This window comes from Pundamilia nyererei, unplaced genomic scaffold (genome assembly GCF_000239375.1).
Source record: "Pundamilia nyererei isolate P.nyererei 1_Seehausen unplaced genomic scaffold, PunNye1.0 scaffold00103, whole genome shotgun sequence".
NCBI lineage: Eukaryota > Metazoa > Chordata > Actinopteri > Cichliformes > Cichlidae > Pundamilia > Pundamilia nyererei.
The window spans coordinates 288,228-308,194 of NW_005187504.1; the positions used below are offsets into that span (position 1 = coordinate 288,228).

The window sequence follows — 19,967 nt, forward strand, 5'->3', positions numbered from 1 at the left end:
GTGTGTGTGTGTGTGTGTGTGTGTGTGTGTGTGTGTGTGTGTGAGAAAGACAGATACTTGGATCTGCCACCAAAGCACATTCCTCCAGACGCGTGGCCAGGCCATCGCTTCCCTGACTACCAGCTGTTGATAGAGAGAGCTATCCAACACACACTCTCACACACTTCCTGATAAGATACAGCGAGATGCATGCAAACACACAGGCACACACTTTTTTTTTACTGCTCAGATTGTGGCTTTCTGTCTTTTAAGCAGCCCAGTGAACACGAGTAGGAATGTGCACACACACACACACACACACACACAGTCACGCTCAGTAACACACATTCGCATTCGTAACACACACTCGCTCTTTCGCTCCACTGCCGGCTGGCATGGGACCAAGTCCTGCATAATGGCTCTGCCAAGACAGATATGTTCACCAGTTAACTGGCTGCTGCCATCACCAGCCGCCTCCATCAGCCACACACACACACACAAACGGACACACACACACACATGCACAAAGAGAGGTGGGGATTGCCTCTACTGCAGCTTACTATTGTGCAAAAATGCAGTATTAAACTAAACGTAACGTAAATATATAACTTGTTAAACTACATCATTACCATGTCACCCTTGTCAAAAAAAAGAAAAAGCATAACCCACAATACAGATATTTTCCCTCTGCCATAACCTGAGTTTCCTTTCAGATATTGGACTTTATGATCCAGATGAGCTCTCCAATAGATCCGTCTATCCATTTCCTACCACTATTCTCAGTCACACGGTCTAAACTTCTACCTAAGCCAATCAAGAAATATAGTCTCTCCAGCATGTCCTGGGTGTTCTCCAGGTTGGAAATGGCAGAGAAATCTTACCTAGAAGGCAGACATGAGGAATTCTAGTCTGATGCCCATACCACCCCAACCTCACTCTACTCCAAGCCTGAGTGATCCTAGGACAGTCAGCAGTAACATGCCCCTAGTAGGTCTCCCAAGGCAAATCAAACCCAGGTGAGAAGCCAGACTTAAGCGTGATTCAAGAGATGCCTGCGGGATGGGCTCCTCAGTAAGTGCTTGGTGACTGGGCGTTTAACCTAGCCGTGAGGAGGTACTTGGGAATGCTTATTCGTGGGCTCCCACAGATGATGCCAGAGGTGTTTTGTAAGGTTGCCAATCAAGGGTGGAGACCTTAGTGGTCCCAGTCTAATATAACTCACTCTAAAGACACAAGCTCACAATCAAATAGAATCAAATGATTTTGCTTTTCGTGACAGTTTTGGGAGATATGTCATTTGTTGAGTGTGTTCTTCTTCTGCGAGCATGAAGACCTTTTTATTGGTGTAGACAGGGTTACAATACAGCTTGTTTTTGGATGATTGGCCATATTCCTGATGATGTTGAAGAATATTAATTAATACATTTAATTAATTTGAATTAGGTAACAAAGCAAACATCACAAAGTGCTACTCAACAAAATACCAGAGCATTAAAAACAAGAGTGAACCAAACACACGAATAAAAAGATGTTTTTAGTTCCTGAAAAAGAGTCTGCAGATCTCAAGCTCAGAGGGAGAGAGCTCCAGAGTCTGGTGGCCATTCTGGCAAAAAGCTGTCTCCTTTAGTTTTCAAGTACACCCTGATCACATGACCTCAGGGACCCGCTGGGGACATATGGATATAAATGTTCAGTGATGTAAGCTGCTGCTGCTCCATGAAGAGCTCTGAAAGTCAAAACCAGAATCTTAAAATGACATATGTTGGAAAAGGAAGAATACCTGATAATAATTTTTGCCAGAAGTCCTCCTACTTACTTCTTGTTGGTTTTAACCTGTAACGTGATTGTTGTCTAATTTTAACAAGCACAGTTTCCAAAGCTTACATGAACCTTTAATCATCCCTGTGTTATTTTTGAAACTGTCGCAGGGGTAATTATAGAAGCACGCGATCTTTGACAGTCTGATATTTTTGAAGACTTGTTGCAGTTTCAGCTTTGTTTTTTAATACTATGGGGCTTAAGTGGGGTTTAAATGTCTCAGATTTGTCCCAGATATACTAGGAGCAGAAAGAAATATCTGCAGCTATTTCTGGTTTTCTGCATTTACCATAAAGCTCTTTTTATTAACTGCACTCAAATAAGAACTCTGTGCAGTCTTGAACTTTGAGACCTAAGTGAAAAGGACAAGTTTACAGTTGCAGTTATCAAGTGGAGTTATCATCCTGGTCCCAGACAGTGTAATGCTGACACCTCTGATGACAATTCAACAGCATCCTGATACAATCATAAACTGTCTGCAAGTTGTTGCACAGGTCATGTCGATATTCTGCCCAGCAGACGTTTTAGAAGTCAGGAGGTCAGGGTGGAACTGCCTGCATGCTACATCAACTTCCCTTTCATGCCCTGAAATCAAACCCGTTAAATGAGGTCAGCCGCTGGGTCACTTTTACGTTTACTGCATCGCACTTGTCCAGCCAGAGAGACCCTCAGATTTTCTCAGACTCCTTCTGAATGTGAATGCGATATTGTCGATTTTCTCTGGGGTCACGGATCAGGAGGCATCAGCTCTGTGCTCCCCTGCCACAGAGATGGGCAGGTTACTGATGGTCGCGTGGCGTTTGGCGTGTCTTGACGGACACAGTGTGTGATTTGCAGCGACAAGCGGAACAAATGTCGGTAATGAGGTCACCTTGGCCGCCAGATCTGTGTCCGACTTTCAAACCTGATCCCTCCCTCTGTCTAACACACACACACACACACACACACACACACACACACACACACACACACACACACACACACACACACACACACAAACCACTTCAGAAAAATCACAAGGTATACAGAGCCACATGAATAAAAATGAGATGCTTGGGATGCAGAAACAGGATGACTGACAGTTAAACTGATGCTTACCTGTGTTTGTAGAGATTTTTTTATTTATTCCAGTAAATACAAGCAATATTTTTTTTAAATGCAGCTGTTAAACATGAAAGGTTTGGCAATTAATGCTTTAAACGGCATAAATAATATGAAAATTTAAATAAGTATTAATGTTAACAACATTTAAGTACAAACTCAACTTTACTTTTATTTATTTTTGTAACTTTGGTTCATCGTTTTTAGAAACAGAACACTTTGCAGGGCTGTGGCTGAGGTCTTGGAATATAATCAAATCAGTGAAATAAAAAAGTCCCCATAGGTCAAGAAAAATGAGCAATTTAGACTTTCAGGCAACTTGTTGTTTACAGTCTTACACAATTTGCCCAAGCCGCTGTGTGATCAGACATGAAAAAAATCCAGCACTACATATCAGTCTGAGCACTTTATATGTCAGATCTCTACATTTAAAAATAGGATCCGTGGTGCGTTTCTTCTGTTCACATCAATATGTTTTTGTGCATGCAAATCTGTGTGAAGGTTCTTTACTTCTGCTTTGTTTCTGCTTGTCTTTTAGACTGTACACCAGTATGCGTCCGTGTTCAAAGCCTTTATGTGCGTGTGTATTTCTGTTTCTTTATGGCTTTGACACGCTAGTATGTGTGTGAGTGCGTGTAAGACAAAGCAGATCTCGTGCACACAGCTCAGTGTCAGATCACATAAGAGGACTTGCTCGCCGAAGGGCAGATTGAAACCAGAAGCTACTCGGGAATCAAACAGTAGCTGAAAAAGCAGCAGAGGACAGACACAGTCTGGGATAATTCCTTCCAACACATTCACACAAAACATCTGCAAGTGATGTGATTTAGACGGTACCGAATGTCACGTTGAAATCAAGGTACACATTCTTGAGCTGTCCTGACTTCTGAGAATCTGTAGGATAATTATTCCTCAGTTTATCCAAACTTCATGTACGTGCATGTCAGTTATGATAAAAGACTAAAAAGTTTATATATTTAAGAACAAATCTTGGCATCTTCAAAACAAGGTGGAATTTATGGATTTCTAATCATTTGAGCACTCAAAGCACTTTCTATTACAAGTCTCATTTACTTAGGAGTCGGGGATCAATCAACTGATCTTGCGGTTGGTGGATGACCCGCTCTGCCATCTGAGTCCCCACAAATCTCCCCCAGATATTTGGAGAAAATGTCTCACCCCTATCATGATTATACTGGAAATTAGAAAGATGCCGTAGTGATTGTGTTTTGGCTGGCTCACCCACTTGACTTCTCTCAGGCTTGAGGCAAAATGTAATCTGAAAAAATGTCAGTCACATTTCAAAAGGTCAAATCTCAGGTATTAACAAAGTTAGACAAGTTTATTTGAAAGGAAGGCTTGTGTGTGCACTGTTGACTTACTATACTTACATGTATAGAAGTATAGACGTGTATAGAATAAGTGTATAAACAGATCGATAGAGAGAAATAATGCAGACTTTCAAAGTAAACTGCGCCCCGTTTGCTTTAAATACATCAGTATACTGCAAACAGCTTCCACCTGTATATCTGTTTTTCTTCCAAATAGAAAAGGCATTAATGATAGTGAACTCCTTCATCCTGTTGTTGACACTCAGTACATTAGAAATTGCTTGGCCTGCAGGTAAAAGGCAGGCCTTGATACACTGGAGGCCCCAGGGAGGAGCGATATCTCCTTCTTATCCTCTGAATCTGTCCCACATATGTAGCTTCTGAGTGGGCGCTAGCAGCCTAATGCCAGTTTACCCACAGGTCACATCTCCGTTTTTTTGTTTTAAAGTCTGCTAGTGTGGCAAAAAGCCCAGGCTTTTTTGTTTTTATTGTGTGTGTGTGTGTGTGTGTGTTTTGCTTGCTGTTTTGTTTCTTTTGTTATGTATGCCGGAGGCCGCCCTTTATTTACAATCTAAACCCTCCCGCTCAGGTTCCTGACTGGTACTGCCAGCATTCTGTCTCCTTTCCCAACACCTCCCTCCCACCTTTGCTTGTTTCTGCTCAAAGTCATCTGGTCCTTTTCCAAATGAGCTATCCTCTCTAAACAAGTGTAAAAAGTGATAATACTAATATCCTTAATAATTAAGATAATATTTGTAATATTTCTATTATTAAAGTACAGGAAAGCAGAAATAGTGTGACAGCAGACAACAGCAAACATTTAATCTCCATCAGATATCCTGATGTTGCAAGTATCAGTGTTTGCTGTCATTTCTGCAAATTTCATCACTTCACCCTATTTTCGTCCCACCTGGATTGTAATTAGGAGCCACAGGACAAGATGGCTTGTTGGCCAAGGATAACGTCTTGACATAGCAGCCTGTCTTATCGTACAGTTACCCGTCAGGCCGCTGTGCCCCGAGGCTAACTCGATACTGGAATGTGCCTTCCTTCTCTGTGGCTTGTCTGATGTGGACGTTTCAGTGCAGGCTACTACCCGTAGATATGTTTGTAGAAGTGAAGTCACTCCTTTTTGTTGCCCAGTTTTTGTAAATGTCCTTTGATGTATTTGCTCACAAGGTCAAAAGAATATGTGAGGAATTTGTTGTTAGGCTGATGTGACTATTATGGTTGATAGAAAAGAGGATTTTGGTCATTAAATCCTTGTACGTAGTGAAAACGCCTGTGTCATGGTCCGTGGTCCTGTGTCTGTGGAATGCGTGATGCTCGGGTAGCCACACCCCCGGGCTGGGCCATCACCAGCACACCTGCTCTCCATCCCGGTGATTACACGGAGATCCACTTAATCCGGCGCTGACGGATGCTCCACGCCAGTCCGTAGTCATCTCCACAGTGGTTTCTACTCGGCGTCTGCTACCTGCCTGTCCTCCGGCTCAACTGGATCTCGCGGTGCTCACCTGGCCCACTCGCCATTCCACGGACTTCCTGCCCCCACGGACTGCCACACTTCCCTCCCGAGCTCCCACGGTTCCGTTCTATCGTAAGCCCCTACTCTAACTCAGTCCGGATATGTTCTCCCCGCTTCCTGGCTCCCTAGTAATCATCTCCCCTTTCTATTGCAGCCCCCCGCCGTCCCGATCCCGGCTTCCTCGTGTCATTGTTTCCCCGGATTTTTAGTTTCTGTTTTGCTCTCTACTTTCCCCGGGTCGCCTTTCGCTGTTTTAATAAAGTGTCTTTTTGTTAGCTCGGAGTCTGCGCCTGGATCCTTTCGTGCCCGCGCACCACGGCGCATGACAGCCTGCTACCGTGCATTATCATTTTCCTCTCTACTGTGTTACAGCTGCCTCACTCCGGCTGAAGAACTATGTTAAGCAAATTGAAGTGAGTGGCAATATATCGTGCAGTGGTAATAGAGTGTGGGTCTAGATCTCTGCAGTCTGTGAGGTCAAGCTGTTCTCTGAGCTTCAGCTGTACTAAAGACCCCCACACACTAAAACAGGCATGTGTCACTTTAGGTGAAAGTACCTTCCAGCTGATTCATTCAGTCACATGTTTTTGGTTGAAAAGTCCGTCCTTCCATCCGTCCATCTGTCCGTGAACTTACTGCACAAGCTCTGTGATGGACTTGTGTTTTTTTTCTTGCAAAGACAGCTGGCTTAAGTTTTTATTTTATTGTTTTACACAAATGCCATTATAACCAACTTTTGAATGTGTTGCACACTGTACCTCATTTCTTAAAACATGTTTGAATGCTAACTCCTGAAAAAAAAACCCTGAAAGGGCTTAAAGTCACGTGTTTAGTCAGTTGTAGTGTTTGGTTAGCATTGTTGTCTCTCATTATGCAAAGTTTGATGTAGATGTAGATCCATGTTTTGAAATAAAACATGAACTTTAAAAGCTTTTCTTTTACACAGCTTTGTCATTTATGTCTGAATAAATGTATTTTGTAGAGCAGCTAGTGCACGTTGAAAACTGTAAAATAAGAAACATATTTCCAAAGAAGCGAACGCATCAATATCCCCTGATGTGATTGAATACTTGGTTTGGTTCTTTGCTTTAACAGTTGTTGTTTCAGGGGTTTCAGTTACTTCAGAAATGTTAAATTCAGTGCCTTGTCCCTTTCAATAACTTTGATAGATAAACAGCGATTGCTCCCTCGTTCAGTCGTTTCAGCTGTCTGCACCAGGGTCACTTTTGCTCAATACTTTCTACACAAAAGCAACAGTTTTGTACTCTCTGTCATGGCTTCCAGTCAACACACATCCAGCCAGAACAGCCACAGCATGAATAAGATGAGCAACCTCGAGCATTTGCGGTCCCTTGAATACATTGTTGTACAGGCGAAGTGAGGAGGCGGGAAAAGCTCAAGGTTTTCTCCTTTAGTATTTGGACTGCTTGTCCTCCCTCCAGTGATAATGGAGGATATTCCCTCTAAGTTGAGTTTCAGGACAAGAGAAGACTGTGCGACTCCCCTGCGAGAGCCCCCGCCGCCTGACTGCCCAACAGACTGGCCTTGGCTCCGTCACAGTGCCAGCAGGCTACTTGGGGAACACACACAAGCCCGATCACTATATGCATACTGTATATATGTGGGCACTTACAATGCCACACTAAGAGATCAGTATAAGAAAGAGAAAAAGAAGAAAAAGCCTTTTAGACATCACCTGTTATCTTAAAATGTTATTGGGAAATTCGAAATCTATTTTTTGTTTATCATGGTTGTAAAAACTACATTTATTCCACTTAGTGTTTAAACTCTAAATCATGTTCTGAGTGGCTATTTGTCTTTCCAAACAAGCCTAACTGATGTACATACACGTGTTTACAAACCAAACAAGAGAGAGAGAAAAACAGATCTCACAACCAAGTGAAATGCTGATTTGGAGCACATATGCAATTGTTTGATTTCACTGCAGTGACTGAAAGCTTTGCTACAAGATGCTTCACATTGAATGTATGCATGAGAAGCAAAGACAGTGCACAGCAAAGAAAGGTGAAGAGAAGACGGGTAGCCTTAACAGTGAGACATACAACAGAATTACTGCAAGAACCCTGAAAGAGAAGATGCCAGGAACTGTGTCTTGGCTCAGTTTTTAAGGTTTGCAAGGTGGCCTGTGTGCCAGTTGTCACTCCAGATTTGATGGTCACATGAAGGCCTCTACTCTCGGCGCTGACATGCTCTGTGGTTGATGTGCATGCAGCCCAGCAAATCAGATTTTTTGCATATCCCAAGTGTGAACAAAGTGAACTGAAGATCAGACCATCCAATTCACAAGAGATGAGGGATTCTGGCGGAAGTCAACAGTCTTTGTGTTACAGCTGAAGAAAGCTGAAATAAAGTTGAAATTTTGGACTAATGAGGTCTTATGCTGAAATTTTATCATCAGACGTTGAGGGTGAATAACAGGAACAGTTTGCCTTTATTCAATTCAGGAAAACAAATATCAATCCGAGGTTCAGAAAAGTATACAGTCACAGTTTGTATGCTTTCCCATGTCAACCTCTTCCTTTCCCACTTCGTCATATGCCATTGCACCGTCTGAGGCAGCCCGTGCTACAGCACCTGGTGATCAGACGGCAAGTGGTTTGCTTGCCAGCACCACCACCGTCTGCTCTCTCCCTCTCAATCTCTAACGTGCTCTCTCACCCAGTCTGCCCAGAAGATGACTCATATGTACTGTAAAGGTCATCCATCAGAGTGATGTAGGAGGGAGGCTTTAAGTGTTGGCTTTCCATGTCAATTTTTTTGTCAGTAAACCATTTGTCCATTTGTCAGTAAGTGGAGCCTCTCCCCCTCCTCTTCTCCTTATTTGCTCTTACCTGGTAATATCGTTTTTGCAAGAACGATGGCCACTAAGTTGACAACGCATTATAATTTTTCTCGAAAGTATTAATGTTTAAGTTTTACGTCGCAAAACTATTTTTATGTAGTGCAGTAATAAAACTTCGAGCAGGCGGCAATGTAATTACTGTGAATGAAACAGTGATGCAAAGCATTGCTGGGAAAAATAACACGATTACAGTCATTTCATTGTTCGGCTTTGGTAAACAACATAAGTGAAATGTAATTATTTATTGAAATTCTTTTTAAAAAAGTTTGTGTTTGATACAAAAATGAACAAAAATCTTCTTTTTATAAATGTGTTCTACTTTTTATTTAAACTAACAGTGGTTGTGGTTGAACCAATAACTCATTTGTTTTTCAGAGCTTCACACCAACTTTTGCAGGCTGTCCTAATAAAACCCAACAACAACAGTTTTGTGAAGCTATGCTTATTTACTCTACGTTCTTTCTAAGAGCTGTTTGAAAAGATTGTTATTGGTCTTTTTATGAGTAGTATGAGCTGAAGTCAGAATCAGCCCACCAAAGACGTTTCCCTGTAATTTTACATAGAAGTCAGTTTCATGTAAAAACTGACTCCTTTGTTCTCAGCTGCAGCTGCATAATGATTGGAACTAGTATTATTTATTAACAACGATTCACAAGCTCAGTTTTATTATCATAAATTTGCAAACTGCCTTCACCATTAGTCAGAGGTGAAAAAGGGTGTGGCAGGAATGAGCCACCCTCGGCAGTGTGAGCTGTTGTGCTTTCGCGAGCAGCTTCTCGGCTTCTCATTGCTTGACTGCTCCTTCCTCTTGCTACTCCTGCTAGCGCTTCTCCTCCTCCCTGCTACTAAAACAGGGAAGGTATGATTATTGATGTTTACCAGCTGTGATGTCTCACCCCCCCTGACACTACACCCTAAACCCGCTGCTCCACCCCTCCCCTGCAGCCGAGCCACTAACCACACCCTTCCACAATCTGCTGAAAGATGTACTCTTAGGCCCCTTCCTCAGTTTAACAATGGTTGTTCTTTTTTCACATAAATGCCCTCCTGGACTCCCTCTCACATGAGGATGTGCACATCCTCATGTGCACATCCTCATCACTGAAACAGTGGCCACTAGCCCGTAGGTGTAGATAGACGACAGACTCATTGCCCAGTGAGGTGGGTCTTCTGTGTTGTGCCATCCCCTCAGCCAGAGGATGTTTGCCGATGTATAATTCACAGCAGTCCTCGTGATGCTTAACTATGCAGAACTAAACGTCACTTGGGTGAGTGATGGAAGTTTCCTCCTGTGGCCAGATGAACAGATTTAACTTTCCAGGGTTTCCTTACCTGGATTATTGAGCATGTATTAAGACATCTAAAGCAAACAATAAGCATTATTTACTGCCACTAGCCAGCGCATGTTGGGCAGTCTGTCCTCCTGTTTCTGAAGATCGAGAGCTCTTACCTTTCATGACCACCCTCCCTCCCTGCACAGCTGGGTAAAGCCTGGCACTCTGTGGGAGGTTTGATAGATGGCAGCCAAGGTACTGGCAGCCCTATCTCTGGCCTTGCCAAGCGATTGTCATCTGCCACTTATCAGCCCTATAAACACCCCCCAGAAAGCACTTTGCTTCAGAGGGGGGAGGGTAGGGAGAAGATAACAGGGGTGGCAGGAAGACAGAAGTGAGCACCGAGGACAGAGGGAGGAAAGTGAGAGATTGAAGGAGGAAGAAGAATGCTAAAAGAGCAGAGAGGAGGAAGCACCGCATTCTCACTAGCTATTTGTTTTATGCTAGTGTTTGTTCTAATGGTTTGACTCTTCCTGGTCACATGTAAATACTATTGCTGTTACATTAAGGAATAGATCATGGTTTGGGTTAAAGGATAGCATTTCATAATATTAAAGATATGTTACATATGAAAGCTGCTCATCCTTTTTCCTCTAACGTCTAAGTCTTAAAACAGTCACAACACGATTACAGTAGACTTACATTAATTCCGATGGTCTTTTTAAACACGATGCATTTCAATTTGTCTACTCGACTACCCCACATTTTGAGAAATGATGCTGTTGTGATGTCTTCTGGATTAAAATGTGATGGCTTTAAGTCATGCCCAGGCATCATCAGCGTGATCGCCCATCAGGAATTATGAAGAAAGAGTCAGGGGAAGAGTAGGAGAATGAGAAGGTACAAACTAAGTCTTCACACTAAATTACAGCAAAAACTTGCCAAATTTGAAAACAACCCATGAGAGCTTTGACTGATCTGGCATCCCTGTCTTCAGGATGACTTATCTGATCAGGGTTGGCACAAAAACTACCCAGGCTAGAATAATGACATCATGCCAACCATGATGAAAATCAAAAGCCTCTCCATTAAAGACAAAACTAAAAATGAAAGTGTAAAGGAGAGAAAATTTGGGAATAACGGTTAACTTTTTCACATGGCCTAATTTGTAATATTGCTGTTGTTTTTACCAAGTATATTTGTCTTATTTCTAGTCAGAATTATCTCATTACACTTAAAATAAGACACAATCAGCTTCAGGGCAACATTTCAGTAAGCTAAAGGAACTTGTTTCAAGACAGTGAATCTTGAAACCAGAGGAAAAAAATGAGATTTTTCACTTGTTCCACTGGCAGATTTTTTACTTAAAACAAGATATTTTAGCTTGAAATGAAACAATGAAACAAGTGAAAATTCTCTAGTTTTTCTCTAGTTTCAAGAGTCACTGTCTTGAAACAAGTTCCTTTAGCTCACTGAAATGTTGCCGTGTAGCTGATTGTCTTATTTTAAGTTTAATGAGATAATTCTGACTAGAAATAGGACAAATAAACTTGTTAAGATTTTGAGTTTGTGCAGTGAAATTGTGTGAATAGTGCCGGTCCACAAAAAGCTCTTTGACCGTCTCACAAACAGTTCTGATGCATACAAGCTGGCAACATAAGGAGCATGGGAAAACTAAAAAAACTAAACTAAAAAACTGGGATTAGAATTTGAACAAAAGTTTGAATCATGGCTCCGATGGAGAAGAGCGAAAATAGTGGTTTCAGAATAAGCAGAGAACGGTGGCACAAATTTGCACAAATTCAGTTTGTCGTCACAATTTTGAAGCCCGAACAGAGTTTTATTTCATTTTTTTCTCCCACATACTGGAGGTCAGTTCCATTTGTGCAGAATTGGGTTTTATGACTCAAGACTCAATTTCTCAAAGGTCACCTCCACTTTGGGAATATTAGTTTTTATGACAGTTCCCTCTCAGAAAGAAAAGCTCTTTTACACACTTCCCAGCTGCTCTAGTGGAAGGTGGACGTACGCTGTATGAATACCAAACAGTAACATGACAAAAAAGAATAGCCGGTTCATGTGGGTTTATGTTTCATAGTATGAGAATGGTGATCCACTAATGAGCTCTTGTTATTGGAATACGGCTTCCTGCCTCATTGCAGTCAGGCGTCGGCTGATGTGAGGTCATTAATTGTTGTGGGCGGTTGGGATATGTTTTCCTGCCGGGGTCCCCGGTGTCATATCGGCTTAATGAATTGTTTATGTAAAGTAACAGAGGTGTTTAATACCTGCCTTTTAAAATGTGAATGAATCAAACGGAGCAGAAGCGAGGAGCTAAATGTCATCAATTAAAGCAGAGAACGGCGTTCACAGCAACGAGCGAGACAAACACATTATGGTTAATATACTGTATGTGTGCATCTATAATCCTGGAGTTCAATCAGATATCAGCAACATTGGAGACTGGACTCATGATGTTAAGTTTATATCATGGAAAACAAAAAACAGATCCGTAGCATAATGTTCAAAACAAACAAACAAAAATAATCCCAATTTTAATCACTGAACTCAAACTTTGCTGCTCTGTGGAGAGATTTTAGCCTATTATTAGTCATTGCTTTGATTTTGTGGCACATTAGCTTTATGGTTCAGTTAAGCCACTTTCCTATTTTCCTTACCAAAAGGAATTTGATTTAACAGAGGAAAAAGAAAAAGTATAACAGCAGCTGAAGTGATTAACATACACAGGCCACTTTATTATGTATACCTAGGACTTCCTTAAGTCTCTGGGTCTTAGATTTAATAGGTGCTGGAAAGATTATAAGAGATTTTCGTCTACATCGCAAACAGTTGCTGCAGATTTGTCGACTGCACATCCACGATGGGAATCTGGCATTTGAGTTCAGTGAATTCATTGTCATGTTTAAAAAGCCAGTTTGAGATGATTTGAGCTTCATGACACAGTTTGCTGAAGGGAGTCATCAGACGATGGGTACACTGTGGCCATAAAGGGATCGCTATGGTCACTAATAATACTCAAATATACTACGGGGTTTAATTGTGTCTTTCTGACCCCACCATCCAAAAGTCATGTGAGAAATTAAGATCATCAATTTCTGAAATACTCAGCTCAAACCATCGGACACAAACAACCATGCCACATTCAAAAATCACCTTCTTTCTCCACTTGGATGCTCAATTTGAACTTCAGTAGGTTCACCTTTATTGTGACTAGATGACTTTATTTACATGACTTCATTTATTGGCATGATTCCTGCTTTCTTCTTTCTTAGTTTCTGTCTTTATTCGCCCCGTCCTTCAGAGCCTTCTTCAGTAAGCTCTTATTTCTTCTCGGCCTTCCCCTCCCTCACCCGCTCTCTATCTCTCTCTTTTTTTCTGTCTATCACATTTCTCTCAGTCTACACATCTTTCTTTCTATCCTCCCTCGATGGTCTCTCATCCCCCAGGTGGCCCGAGATGCCATTTCGGCCCCCTGCTTTTGAATTTAATTACAAATGGCATTGTTTTCACGCAGCCCTCCCTCCTCATCTGACACTCACGTTCCCACAAACACACATTCACACAGCACACCGGTCCATGCTGCATCCCAGATTACTGCGGGCAATAACACCAAGAATTAGGGGAGTTGGGGGTGGTGATCAACAAGGAACAGATTGAAGGCTGAAAAGTTGATATCAGAAATCAAATTAATGCAAGTGAGAGGGAAACAATATCTAATTAAGATGCTTTTGAAAAAACGACAGGCAAATCTGTTTTGACACAATTACTGGTGACTTGTAGGGTCGATTATGAGATGAAGCGTTCAGATCCAAAATATCTGAATTGCTTTGCGTTTATCGCGTAATAAATGAAATTAGATTCTGAAGGGAGACAGGAAACGGTAACCATTTCATAACTGAAGAAATTTGCTTTAAAACAATAAACTGCAAGAAAACAAATATACACAGTGGGTCAAGTTATTTGTTGGACGAACAGGTTGTGCATGAAATTATGTATTAATAATTTGTTGCTTTTATTATGAAATTGTTTTAATTTCAATTAAATTTTATTTATACAGCGCCAAATCACAACAATAGTCGAGCTTTATATTGTAAGGTAGACTCTACTACAATAATACATACAGAGGAAAACCCAACAATCATCAATTTATTACATTTGACAAAGACATGCCAAATATGGTCTGGTAACAAAAACATGAACCCTTGACCCTCCCCAGGATCAGAGGCTGTCTGATGCCGTGGAAGGGATTTTGCTGTGCAGTCAGCCTTCCTTCGTTTTAGAAGGAAATCATTTCAAAGATCTTATGGGCAATCACCTTTATCATCCTGTGATGAAGAATTTCTATCTTTATAAGAGTGGTCTCTTCTGAGATGACAGCACCCCGATTCATGTGCCACAAGAGTGGCTCTTAATAGTTTGACAAGTAGCCTCTAAAAATGCTGCAGCCCTCACAATTGCCAGATCTCAAACCCAGGGGATAATACCTAAAATCTTATGTTCTCTTAAAAGATCTTATTCTGTTTTGTGCTCTTAGAAAGTCTTTCTTTCTTTTATACTTGAAGAATCCCCATCTCGTGAAAATGACTTTCCTATAAACCAAATTTGACATTTTTGATCAAAACATTTTTTTGACAAACTTTTCATTATTGTAAGTTAAAAGTTAAAATGCAGTTTAAAATAGAGAAACATTATAAGGAAGAACTCCAAGGAGTTTACACATGCAAAATAAACAATTTGTTACAGTAAAAAATCTATCTGTCTGCGCTGTGTATGTCCTGTCCTATCCTCATTAACCACAGCATTCTTAATCCCGGCTGGCTTTTTTATTACCTGCACAACATTAATTGATGGTTGTGCTCCTTGGACCAGATCTTGTAGGGACACAGGGAAAAAAAGCAAACAGCCTGCAATATATTTTAATTTGCTCAGGGATTGTTGCTCTCGTGATGAACTAATGTGATTACACCCCTGTAGTGTGTCACTGCAGTGATGGCGTTTCACTGGTTTCTGTGCCTTTGAAGGATGGCTGTTGTTTTCTTCTCATTATACAGCTTCTGAAATGTACCCAGGAGGGTGAGTGAGAGGTATAGAGGTTTGCTTCTTTGGGGTGGTGGTTAGTGGTTGGAATAAGGAACCCTCAGTGCTGCAAAAGCATCTATTCTGTTGGTCCAGGACTTGTGGAGCCAGCCTGGGCCTTTCTCTTTTGTCAACAGTGAAAAATGAAGCATTTCTGAATCCCCAGCACTCGCTGTGTTTCCCTTTAGGCGCCTCAGATACATTGAGTTAACATAAAGCAAAATTCAGGACGGGGGTGGGACCGGTGACAAATGAAGCGCCTCTGTGTGTTTTGGAGGGAAAATAAAGGGGCCTCAGTTGTAGAAATGAGATTTGGTCCATGTTACTTCCTTCAGGCCCAATTTTTCCCTGCAGTCCAAATGTATCTGAGAGGTACAATGGAAGATGGAATATTCTCGAAATGGAAAAAAGTGAATAATTTGAGTATAGATCATTTCCCTTCAGCTTGCTCTCAGTCTGCAGTCCATCGCTGCTTCACTCCCATTTTGTCGCATTACATCTTATTTTCACACTGTGCTGCCTGTCTGGCTGAAAGAAAAGTTGCCAGTCGCTCTGATCACGACACCTTGCCCATTGCAGCTTCTTAAAAATGGATCCAATTTGGGTTTTGGAGAGAACGCTCGCTGGGGTACAAATGAGGCACCTCAGGTCGCTTGTTCACGAGCAGTGCTCTCATTCGACTTGGAGTCATTTGTAGTCTGCAGGAGAGAAGAGGAGTGGATGGTCCGGATAGCTGTTGGCTACATTTCGGAGAGGCCGCGGTGCCGCGGTGTTGGGAGGTCCAAAGACTTGTCGACTAATTAGAAGAAGCTCGCCGCCTGTGATGTTGTCACGCTTGCTGGCCGCAAGGCAAGTCACTCTAGGGAACCAGACGGGTGGCCATGTTGGTGCAGAGATTTCTGATTCTGTCCCAACAAAATCACGTTGGGTGCTTTCATGTTTGTTTGTGTATATCAGGCCTTTTACTCTGATTCTGTATGAGGAATTAAATATGAGTGTTTGTGTGTGTGTGTCTTAGATGTGTCTGCCTTTGTGTGTGTGTGTGAGAGAGAACCCATCACCAACGCTTTCCTGCAGATGCAACTCAAATAGGTTGTGCCTCACCAATTACCAAAGGCACTTTAGACAACAACATCTTTAGTTATTTCACTGAGTCTGGTCCCAAAGTTGCCTGCTGTTTACCGTCTCTGCTTGTGTTTCATTTGAACTTAATTAATCCTTTAAAAGATTTTGTTCAAATCAGTGCATTGGCAGCACTACAACTTGCGTTCATAGAAAGTAGCAGCAGCCTCAGAAAGAAATGAAATCAACAGAACGATTGAAGGCATTTAATGGAATCAAATAAAACCGATTTTATCTGTGAAATGTAGTGAATAATGCATTTTTTTTTACATGTTTTCCCTCCTGTTCCATGCAAAGTAACACAAATAGACATTTACTTTTCTCTGAAAATCATTTGCACAAGCAACACCAATGCCAAACTGTTTTACGGTGGTACTTTCTGCAGCAATGAGAAATACACCTTCTTTCTCAGTAAACATGCAAACAGTCCTTTTAAAGTATTTTAGACAGTTCAAGAGGTTCACTTAAAATTCAGCCTTGGAAAAGTACCATGTGGCTACAGCTTTAAAGACTGAAAAGTCATGTTTCCTGCGAGGGGAAGATCAATAATTCATGCGATTCATGTGGCTTCCAAGAGCAAACTAACAGATTATCTCGTGCAACTGCTACACTGCTCTCTGAAGGCTGAGCCATTCAAGAATTCTGCCCGTTGTGGGATGTCACAACAGGCGTCTTACCTTTTTGACAAGTGATGGAAAACACCTGAGTTGGTGTTGATGAGTTTGAAGAATCCTAACAAGTTGCAACCGACGTCTGATGGAGACATCGGTTTTTAACGCTGAACTAGAAGTCTGTTCAGATGCTCCTCAGTGAGCATAAGAGCAGGTGCCACTGACAAACCAATTCAGCCACTTCAGCTTCTATTTCTCTCAGCTGCTGCTGCTCCCTGCTGACAGCACTATTAAGACATGTCGGCCCACTTGGCTATCGCAGACAAGGTGTTCATACGTCTTTGTCTGGGGCCTGGACAAGTACCAGTCAGCCACAACATTAACCCTTCAGCGTCTTTTTATTACAGCGTGACAGAGCTAAACGAGTCCCCTCCATATACCACATGGAAACCAAGGCATTCACATTAAACAGAAGGAAGTGTCCACCTGTGATTGATTTTGGCTTTATACATTCAAAAGAGCTGCTCGTTTGGACTGTGGTGTTTAAGGTCAGCATCTATGGTTGCATAACATCTGGCATAAATTGACCAGTGAATGACGAATTGAAAGACTAATTATTAAAGCCACTGGTGAATTTGGACTGTGGCAGAACTGGGGCTCTATTTGCATATCCTTCATCTGCCTGGTGTGTCAACAAAGAAGACTCGCTTTCTTTCACCTCACCGGTGTATTCAGATGCAAAGCGAAGTGAATGCAATTACGTATCCTTTCTTTTTTTTCATATCGTTTCTGTTCTGGCTTTAATATGTGCTCTGCTGAATTTTAATTGTAGACCTCCATTTGTTTCCCTTTAAGCTCATGAAAAAAGAGAGCTGTGCGCAGGGTTTAATTCTATTTGTGTGGAAATTTGTTTTAATATTTGCCTGGCGGCAGGTCGGGTTAAAAATTCATATTTCATAAAGTGAAGATATGCTACAGTAATAGCTCATTTGGACCTGCAATGGTAGAATTTATTCTTGAGCCCTGTGGAAGGTTTTCTTTTTTTGTTTTTTTGGGGGTTTTTTGGGGGGGGATGGGGGTGGGAGCGGGGTTAATTTGGTAAATGAATGTGTCTGCGAAGGGCCTGCACGATAACCTCAGTGATTTCACCACCAACGCCATGACGACCTGTCTGGTAAAATCCACATTTCGTTGTAGACCATGCTCTTGCTTTAATTTATGGGATAGTTGCAACAAAGTAAATTCAGAAATATTGCAATGAGAAGAAACTGCAGAAAATTACCATTCCAGGCAAATGTGAGCGATACGATCTTCCTATTGGACTTTAACCAAATCTTTATAATAGGATATATTCCACTAAACAGCCACGACCACTCGCCAAGTGCGCGTTGTAATTTACAACACCTATAGTGGCTGCTTGCTACTGCATAAGCTTGTTATATTTGAGAATGTGAATGATGACATGGATTGTTTTTGTGATCTCATAAGAGGCCCTTCTTACACCAGTCCTGTTGTCAGATTTCATGGTGTGCAATCAGTGAACCTTAAAGAGCAGTCATGGGTATGGCTGAATAAATTGACGACATCAATCTGAAAACAAAAAACACTGGAGAACAGTTCCAGCTGTTCAGCTAGCCGTGTTTCACTGGTATGCATAGCTCTTTTTTACTTATATTTGGCATCACAAGCCACAACCACCCACTGATACATAACTTTACTCTATGCCTACTTTATTCTATTCTTTTTAAATGCTTTTTACTTGGCAAACATTAGGGGGTCAGTAGGGGTTTCAGTGTCTCCATCAAGGACCCTTTGTTGTTACTGGACATAAAATCCAATTGAACCTTTTTGGCATATTGCAGTTCAAGTGGTCTGAGTGGGCACTAGACTCCCGTGCCTCCTCTGGCCTCTCTTTTTAGACTTTAGAAAATATAGCTCGTGACAGCAGCATTAAGCCAATTACAGGCCTTGTCAGACTAGATCAGGTAAAGTAGTGTAGGTATTATATGAAGTCCAAAAGTCCAAAAAAGACTTGGTTTTGAAGAGGATAGAGCTAGTAAAGTTTCAGAGAGGGGGAGTGTGGTAGATGGAGGGCTACCTGACTTTTGTTCTTCTCTACATCAGAAGGATTGTTTGCGAACGCTGTTCTTACAAACTCTCTATATCTCTCTGATGTCTTTGTGCTTCATAATGCAACGATGCTTCCATAGTTTCTACAAAGGATCTTTATCAATCATGTGTAAATTAACCAAGCTGCATTTTCAAGGCATTTCTATAAATCATGTTCTGGTTTTGCTTATACGTCATGTGTTAAGGAGGAGGAAGGAGGAAGCATTGATTTTTTGTGAGCCAGTTGAGCACAGAGTTTAATAGCTTGTTTGGCAGAATTTGTAGCATTGATTAATAGTCATGACTGTACACACATGGATGCCTATTATGCATTATTGTGGACACTGAGGATTAATCACATGTTAAAGTTAATCTACACTACCTGTTTGGAGGAACAATATGCAATAGACATTGTTGTTACGTTTGAAAGTTATTGCAGTTTTGTTCCGTTGCCATTGTCACAAAAATGTTTAAAAAATGAACATTGCTTTGCTGATTTAGCATTATAAACTTTTTCATATACGATGTTTTTGCCGGGGGCTAGAAAAGTATTCATTATTATTTTCTGTAAAAACATACTGTTGGGCATTTTTCAGTTCATTAATCATTGTGGGGTTTTTCTCTCTGTTCTTTCCTTACCATAGTCCAGAAGAAGGTGTCTTTAGAGAAGGAAGCCAAGGTCAGCATCCTGGAGGCTGGGATTGCCGATGTGAGTACACACTTTACTTTTCATTTTTGATTTGAGGCTAATCAAACGTCCACATGATTAGTGAAGCAAAATGTGACAGGAGTGTCAAACCCAAATGAAATGTATGAAGGTGCACTCATTACCTACTGCTGCTAAGTTTGAACTTCAAATTTCTAAAAATGTCTTTCCAGGCTGTAGCATGCAAACACTTTTCACCACAAAACCTCGTGCATTAGTGCAAAAAAATGCATAAAATGTATGAAAATGTGAAACTCATTTATTCTAATTGGTAACTCACATTCCTCATATTTGTGTTTGATAGTAACTGTAGACACTTCTCAGAGCAGCTGAGTCATCGCAGAAACGACTTCATGAAAAACAGAATTTCATTAATCTTCCTTTACTTTCCATCTCTTTCCTCACTGACTGTCACTAATGATGCACTG

At 41.3% G+C, this 19,967-nt stretch overlaps 1 protein-coding gene across 1 annotated transcript in view; it reads left to right on the forward strand.

Annotated features, from left to right (window-relative positions):
• LOC102205351 (receptor-type tyrosine-protein phosphatase N2-like) overlaps positions 1 to 19,967 on the forward strand; it is a 214,455-nt gene that overhangs the window by 93,893 nt on the left and 100,595 nt on the right. The window contains exon 12 of the mRNA XM_005740735.2: positions 19,478 to 19,542. Within this exon, the coding sequence (XP_005740792.1) occupies positions 19,478 to 19,542 (65 nt within the window). The remainder of the gene's footprint in view (positions 1 to 19,477; positions 19,543 to 19,967) is intronic.